This window comes from Tinamus guttatus, unplaced genomic scaffold, assembly GCF_059628265.1.
Source record: "Tinamus guttatus ecotype Peru unplaced genomic scaffold, ASM5962826v1 Tinamus_guttatus_pri_ptg000629l, whole genome shotgun sequence".
Taxonomy (NCBI): domain Eukaryota; kingdom Metazoa; phylum Chordata; class Aves; order Tinamiformes; family Tinamidae; genus Tinamus; species Tinamus guttatus.
In genome coordinates this window covers 1,003,203-1,011,486 of record NW_028289163.1, presented here as the reverse complement: position 1 = coordinate 1,011,486, position 8,284 = coordinate 1,003,203, and the positions used below count along the sequence as shown (strand labels likewise).

The 8,284-nt window shown below is 54.8% G+C and overlaps 1 protein-coding gene across 1 annotated transcript; it reads left to right on the top strand.

The window, feature by feature from the left end:
- The first annotated feature begins 6,404 nt into the window (after window positions 1-6,404).
- LOC104577003 (uncharacterized) lies at window positions 6,405-8,153 on the top strand. The gene has a single exon (XM_088535467.1). The coding sequence runs from the start codon at window positions 6,405-6,407 to the stop codon at window positions 8,151-8,153; it is 1,749 nt and encodes a 582-aa protein (XP_088391593.1).
- Window positions 8,154-8,284: the final 131 nt, after the last annotated feature.

The following is an 8,284-nucleotide window of genomic DNA, read 5'->3' as shown; positions in this document are numbered from 1 at the left end:
CTGGCACGTCCTTCCCCAGGGCGGCACTGGCCTTTGTGGGAAAAACAAATATTTGGGCAGCGTTCGGCCTCGGCCGGCTGTTTCCCTCCCTCCTTGCCCGCCGAGCGGAGGTTTCGGCCCAGGTTTTCCTGCCTTGTTCCGCATGCGGAGCACCGGCCTGGAGCCCGGCACGCGTGAGCCTCCCTCTGCCGCTGCCGGGAATGGGGCTAATTGGAGGGAAGCGCGTTCTTCTCCGAGGCTTCGCAGCCATTCGGGCGAGTTGTTTCTGTTGCGAGCCTCTTTATTGCTAATTCGACGTGACATTAAGAAGTGCGATATATCAGCTTTTCCCTAATACACGTTTCTACTTTTTTTACATGCTAATGAGCATATTTAGCATATTTCCGTGGAGCTAATTGGATTCCAGGGCTCCCCGCGGCAGCGCCCTGGAAGGCAGCGCGGTGCCTCCAGCGCCTGAGGACTCGCTCTGCATTTGAATGATCTCGCAAGTAGAATTAGGAATTAATCTCTTGGCTGAAAGAAGACTTTTCTGGATGCTTTTTCTCCTGTTGTTTTGAGAAAAAATTAGTACGTATTTTAAGAACTGTTGTTAGGAGGAGTTAATTAAACCCTTTCTTTGCCTTTCTGTGTGGACGGGGGCGTCTCAGCCTCCTCCTGTTCCAGCCTGTTGGATGCTCTGCGGAAGAGCAGCTTTTCCACTGATTCATTCGCTCCTGGTGCACCCAGCCGGGTGCTCCAGCGCCAAAGCGGGTGTTATCCGTGGGTGAAGCGTTTTCCAAAGGGACCAAGGCCACCTCTTCCACGTGGCCGCTCCGTGCTGTGTCCCGGCAGGGGACGCTGCTCCTGCGCCAACGCCACACGCGGGTGCTCCGAGGGCACCTGGAGCCCTCGGAGCGGGGCCTGCGGATGCGCCCCCGCGGCAGCCGGCTCCAAAGGGCTCCGCGGCGGCCGTGGGGACGTGTTGGGACACGCAGCCCGGCTGGGGCGGCACGGGGGCGAGACGGAACGAGACGGCCCCGCGGGGCGCCGGGAAGCCGCTACCGGAGCGAGGGAATCGGTTCCCCCTTTACTGGGCCACGAGAGCCGGTTGTGCCCGGGGGCTGCTCCAAAACTGCCCCCCGGGTTGTTCCTGCCGAGCCCGGCCCAGCCCAGGGCTCCCTGCCCTCTCTCCCCCGGCTGTTGGTGTTGAAGCTCCGGGTGTCCGTCCGGCTGTACCAGTTACGCTCCACCCTGGTGACAGGCCGAGGCGTCACCGGGCAGTGGTGGTGACGGGTGAAGGGAGGAGGAGGAGGATCATGGAATCATGGAATGCTGAAGGTTGGAAGGGAGCTCTAGGGATCATCCAGCCCCCTGCACACGCAGGGTCACCTAGAGCACGTGGCACAGGGCTGTGGCCAAGCGGGTTTGAAGATCTCCAGAGAAGGAGACTCCACAACCTCTCTGGGCAGCCTGTTCCAGGGCTCTGGCACCCTCACTGGGAAGGAATTTTTCCTTAAGTTCCTGTGGAACTTTTGGTGCTTCCGTTTGGGGCCGTTTCCTCTAGTAGCAAGATGTCCCCAGGACGGGCAGGAGACCGTCTGCAGGAGCAGGAGTTGGGAGAAGGCAAAATCGCTGTTGCAGGCTCCGCTTCCACGTAAAACATGAGCAGCCCCTGGTGTTTACGGCCCTGAGTGGACCAAGGAGTCCTCTGAGGAGCTAGAGACCCCGGCGCGGCGTTTGCGGACACGCTGGCACGTCCATCCCTGCAAGCATGGACCGGGGATGAGGGAATTCTGCGGGAGGGATTAGGTGGCAGGACACAACAGTTTGGGTAGCGCAAACGCGTTGCGCTGCAGCGAGCGGCGCCTACCTGCCTGCTGCACCGGCTGCTTTGGGAGCACAGTAAAATACAGTGCCCCGCTCGTCACCTTCCCTTCGTGCTCCGCAGTCGTTTTTACGTTCCTATGGGCTATCTTGGGTTTGATTTATAGGTGTTTCAAAAGTCAAGTGCTGCAGATCTAATCTAACCCGTAGCAGAGCCGTATTGCAACATGATGGAGAATATAGGGAGTTCCGGGCACAATGGAACCGTGTTGTGGGAAGGAGAGCGGTGGATTTCCTTACCAAAAAAGAAAAAAGGAAATAACTTTTCAGGTTCACGAAGATTTATTCTCTCAATTCAATGTGCTGCAATCATTGCTACAATACACAGACTCGTTTCAACTCTCTAAGCGCGCACACGGTGCAAACATGCAGGTGGGATTTGATATCCGTGCGGAGGTGGAAAACCCCTCGTGACAGAGGACGTTAAGGCCGCGGAGAACGACACGCGATCGGTCAGTAAAAATGGCTTTTGCTCAGCAGCTCTTCGCAGACAACCCGGCTGCTTCCCGACGTTTTCCCAATGTTGCTCCGGGAATGTGAAGCCTTTTGATTGCGCCAAGTTCAACCCGTCTCCGATTGGAAGTTGGGCAACAGGAAGGCGTCTGCGCTGCTTCCCTCCGCTGTCCTCTATGTATCCTTAAAAGACCTTTCCCAAACGATGTTAAAACGATCCCTTTAAGCCACTTTTCTTAATATTCTCATCATAATTTCAACCTAAAAGATGCATGCAAAAGAGGATAGAAAGCCCAGCCACATGATCCTAACTGAATTTAAGACTTATTATGAAAGGAGTTATTTGTATGTGGTAAGAAAAAAAGTTTGAGGATGAAGAAACAGGCCTCTGAAAGCAATTACTTGCATTGCCCATATTTCTGCTCTTTTTATTGCACTTAACATTATGCAATAGAAATAAGGGTCATAATTAAGAGCCAATCGGAGGAAAAAAAGTTATTTAAAGCGAAACCCTTCTGTCTGCTCTTAATACAAATGAGAAATGAGGAGAATCGCCAGAGGGAGATGCCGTTTCTGCAGGAAAATCTCCGTCGCGCGCTGCTATTTCTTGCCCCGCAGCCACTTCTCGCACCTCTCCAGGCACCGCTCCACGATGGCCATGGTGCTGCTGGGGGGGTGGCCGCGTGCCGGCCGGGGACAGCCGCTGTCCCCAGGTGCCACCGCGCTGTGGGGGACACCAGGCTCGACGCGGCTCGTGCTGGGCAGCGCGCAGGGATCCCCGTGCGGGATGGAGCACCCGTCCGGGCAGGGCTCGCGGGGGATGGCGCCCTCAGGATGGATGGGCTGCACCGAGGAGCTTGCATGCTGCACGGGGAAGGTGTCCACGCAGGTCCCTGTCACCTCCAGCGTGCAGGGCTCCACTGCAGAGCTTGCATGCTGCATGGGGAAGGTGTCCACGCAGGTCCCTGTCACCTCCAGCGTGCAGGGCTCCACCAGGGAGCTTGCACGCTGCACGGGGAAGGTGTCCACGTCCACGGGCGGCATGCAGGGTGGCAGGCGCTGCTGGAACATCTCTGCGCTGCAGCAAGGCTGAAGGAGAACGAGCCTTGGTCTCTGCTCATTGCAAAGCGTCAGACCATTCTTTTTCTTTTCTTTTTTTTTAAAAAAAAATGGTGAATTTTGCAGCAATTATCATTAATCATAGTTATCATTAATATATTTAATTTATAATTATAAACTTGGAACTGTTGCCCTCTCTTTTCTAGACCTGTTCCAGCACTGAAACTGCCTTGCAGAGGGCCCCAAAGGCTGCATCTCCCACTGCCCCCCTTCCACGTGGCTGAAGGCAGCAAGGAGCCCAGCAGGTAGCGAGGGCTCAGCACACTCACCTGGCCGTGCACAGGGCTGCGATCGCTTTGACGCTGCCACGGAGGTGGGTAACTACATGCAGAGCAGCGGCAGCCGGCGCCCGCAGTGTCTGTGCTCCGGGATAGGTCGTATCTCAGTCCTCTAAATCCAGAGCTGAGACAACAGCGTGTTTTGGAGGACGTCCGTGGCGGTGACAGCAAAGGAAGATCACGATTACTCTTTGGAGCTCTTATCGCAAGGAGAAATAAACCATTTCCTTGACGTGGCTGGTGGCACCGAGCTATTCCAGCGCGTAGCAGACCCGAAACCCCGGTGATGGGCTCGGGTCTGTCCGAGGCGGCAGATACTCACCCAGCAGCGAGCAGGGAGGCCGAGCAGGCCGGGCGAGCGGCGCTGGAGCTCTGCAGCGCGCGCAGAGGAGCTTGGCCTGCAGACACGCAGCACCCCGGGCGCTCCGACGAGCTCCCCTTGGCCTGCCCAGCCCTGCTCCACCTCTGCCCCGCGATGGATTATTTGACTAATTGTTTTTAAATGGAAACTGCCAATTTCCGTGGCTGCAACCTCGAGGGAGCCCAAGCACGCTGCGGATCACATGGCCTTTCGGTGGTGCTGATGTCAGAGAAGAATTTGGGAAATGAATGGATTCTTGACTTGCCATCAGATGTTTGGACAGTCATGGGTTGGATTTTTCCAGGACAGTACATCATCCTTGCATCCAGCACATCACGTGTGCCATTAGGAAACAGGACGGGATGTGGGATTGGAGGATTCCTTTAGCTAAATCTGGCCCATTTCTGCCATTGTGTCTCTCCTGTTCAGATCTGGTTCTCCTGGTAGTTAGGTCCTGAGGTGCTTTTGGAAACTTTTATGAAATCATCACCAATCTCATGATGTTTTGCCTTTTCTCCAAAATCTCTGACTCAAAACACAACACAATATTCCAATGCCATGATGTTGCCTCTATCCCTTTGCGGTTGTGCCCCGGAAAAACAGTTTTGTCCTAGGAGAAGCAGCCTCCACCACCCTTTGGTCCAACGGCTTACCAGAGTCAGCTCCATTGCACTAAGGGTTACTTCAAATCACTTGGTAACCCAAGTCAGTCACACACGTTGAATTTCTTTATTTCAATTGCAATAACCAAAAGCCACTGTGTAACTTTCTGCTGTCACAGTTTGCTATGGGACACCACCATGCTCAAGAGCGTGTCCAACGGGAGGAGAGCGTGCCAACACAAGGACACCTCTCCGTGTGCCCATGTCCCTGTGTGCAGGCAATGCGGCTTCCACGCTTGTGTCACCAAGTGACTTGGGGCTAGTTTGGAGCGTGCAGAGAAGGAAGCTCGATGGTCTTTGATCTTGCCCAGAATTGCCCTTGTTAGCGCTCCCTTCTCTCATTTAACAAGGGAATTTCAGTTAAGGGCTTCTTTCCTTGACCACAATTGTGGCGGGCAGAAAGTGGTGACTCCGACGCTGCGGTCAGGGATGCGGCGCTATCTTTTGCAAGCAGCTTCGTGAAATCTCAGATTTGACTGTGCAAAAAACATCACTGCTAAGACACAGCACCCAGCACGGATGGTTCCTCATCCCTGGGGCACCAGTGCAAAGAGATGGGCCACAGGGATAGAGTTTCTTTAAGTTTTGGACGGAACTAAATGAAATTAAATGTCTTAATGTCAACAGTGTGATGACATCCCGGACTACCCTATTGCCAAAATCGTAACCAGTTTCAGGTGCACGGGAATATCGCGCTTCCCAAGGAGCAGAGCTGACCACAACACGTGGGTGCTCCCATGGATGGGGCTTTAGCCAGGCTGAACTATGTGGATCAGGAATTCAGGCTCGCGGGTGACAGTCTTGTGGTCGTACGCACCACCTCAGTGGCCAGGTTTCATTAAAAATTGTAATGTTGGTAAGTCATTTAAGGATTGGAGGTGGAGCAGGCCTGGATTTTATTTCCATACCCCTGAGGTGTCTCACTTCCGGAGCCATGGACACTAAACTTGTATAAAAGGCTTCATTTTGTAGTGTTTCTCAAATCGTTTTTGGTTTCTCCTGCCTGTTCCTGCTGCTGATTTGGGTAAGTCTCTTTTGGCTTACTGGGAGGTAATGCAGTGGATGGGGCTGTGTGTTTTTTAGCTGTGTCCTTAGCAGAGCAAGAAGAGCTGGTGCTTCTGTGTATCCACATTTGTGTATGGCTCTTAGCAAATACCTGAGCAAGGTGTAAGAGCTCGTCCCGTCCTCCTCCAATGCTCTCCTTGCCGGGTGCTTTGCAGTTTGCGCCTTCTCCATGGAGAAGCTTTTCAGGGCAGCCCAGCTCCTTACCCTGCTCTAACCAGGAAATTATGGGCTTTGCAGGGATCAAAAGGGAAGGCAAAGACTTCAAAGGGAAGAGTGGGAGGGAAGATAAGGAGTGGAGACTTGCAGGCTACGAGGACAAGCCATGCCTGGAAGGGCGTCTGGATGGGACGAGCTGGGAAGACAGGAGAGGTGGGGAAGCAGCCGGTACTTTGTGCAGGCAGTAGCTACGACCTTTCCTAAAATGCTTCCATGCGGGGTTAAGGGCTCTACGGATTTCAGTCTGTTTTCCAAACATTGCTGCATATTCTGTTGGAAGGAGTGTAGCTTAACTCAATGGACGAGGCAACCTCGTTCAAGCTGAATGTCTCTGTTTCACACAGTGCTTGTTCCTTTCCTTCTTCCAGCCTTTCCCCTTCCCCAAAGATGTTTTGCCCAAGCGAGTACCAGTGCAAACAGCCCTGCCTTCCTCCTCCTGTCTTCTCGCTCAGGAATTTCTCCCAGCAGCAATGTGTGGATTCCCGCGGCTCTGCCTGTAACGTCCAGCGCTTAAATCCATGCGTGGATCCGTGTTGCTACGGCGGAGTCACTCAGTCCACCATCAAGTATGTGGATCTGGGGAGTAATATCAGCCTGGGACAGGCTGCCAGGTGCCTGGACCCGTGCAGCTGTGTGGGTCCCCAGTGCACGACCACGTACGTGGATCCATGCTGTGACAAAGTGACCAAGTGCACGACCAGCTGTGTGGATCCATGTTGCAGAGAAGTGACCAAATGCACCACCCAGTGCGTGGATCCATGTTGCAGAGAAGTGACCAAGTGCACGACCAGCTGTGTGGATCCGTGCTGCAGAGAAGTGACCAAATGCACCACCACGTGCGTGGATCCCTGCTGTGGAGCTGTGACCAAGTGCAGCACCCAGTGCGTGGATCCATGTTGTAGAGAAGTGACCAAATGCACCACCACGTGTGTGGATCCGTGCTGTGACAAAGTGACCAAATGCACCACCACGTGCGTGGATCCGTGCTGTGGAGAAGTCACCAGGTGTGTAACCAAGTGTGTGGATCCGTGCTGTGGAGCTGTGACCAAGTGCACCACCCAGTGTGTGGATCCGTGCCGTGAGGTGACAAAATGCACCAGCCAGTGTGTGGATCCGTGCTGTGACCAAGTCACCAAGTGCACAACGACATGTGTGGATCCCTGCTGTGGAGCTGTGACCAAGTGCACCACCCAGTGCGTGGATCCATGTTGTAGAGAAGTGACCAAATGCACCACCAAGTGCGTGGATCCCTGCTGTGGAGCTGTGACCAAGTGCACCACCCAGTGTGTGGATCCGTGCTGTGATGAGATCGCCAAATGCACCATCACGTGTGTGGATCCGTGCTGTGACCAAGTCACCAAGTGCACCACGACCTGTGTGGATCCCTGCTGTGGAGCTGTGACCAAGTGCACCACCAGATGCGTGGACCCATGCTGCGAGGTGACCAAATGCACCACATGTGTGGACCCATGCTGTGAGAAGGTCACCAAATGTGCGACCACGTGTGTGGATCCATGCTGCGGAGCTGTGACCAAGTGCACCAAGTGCGTGGATCCGTGCTGTGGCACAGCCACCAAGTGTGTCACCACATGCGTGGACCCGTGCTGTGATGAGATCGCCAAGTGCACCGTCACGTGTGTGGATCCGTGCTGTGAGGAAGTCACCAAGTGCACCACCACGTGCGTGGATCCCTGCTGTGGAGCTGTGACCAAGTGCACCACCACGTGCGTGGATCCATGTTGTAGAGAAGGGACCAAATGCACCACCACGTGCGTGGACCCATGCTGTGACCAAGTCACCAAGTGCGCCACGACATGTGTGGATCCCTGCTGTGGAGCTGCGACCAAGTGCACCACCACGTGCGTGGATCCGTGCTGTGGCACAGCCATCAAGGGCGTCACCGCGTGCGTGGATCCGTGCTGTGGCCCAGCCATCAAGGGCGTCACCAAGTGCGCGGATCCGTGCTGCGGGGAGGTGACCCAGTGCCCCTCCACCACGTGCGTGGACCCCTGCGGCACGGTCAGTGTCGCGTCCCCGTGCCCGGATCCCTGCGTGTCCCCGTGCCCGCCCGCCCGTCCCCGGTTCTACGCCATCAGCTGTGCCGATATCTGTTGTCGCAAGCGCGTGCTCCCTTGAGGGACCTCTTCCTCTGGACTTCATTGCCTTGTGCCCTAGGAAATGGAGGATCTTCCTGTAGTTTTTTCCTACATTTTTACATAACTTCTCCTGTATTTATTTAAGGCACGGCGACTTTTCTTGTAGCTTTT

Coding starts and splice junctions, on each gene's coding strand:
- LOC104577003 (XM_088535467.1), top strand. CDS start 6,405: ATGTTTTGCCCAAGCGAGTACCAGTGCAAACAGCCCTGCCTTCCTCCT.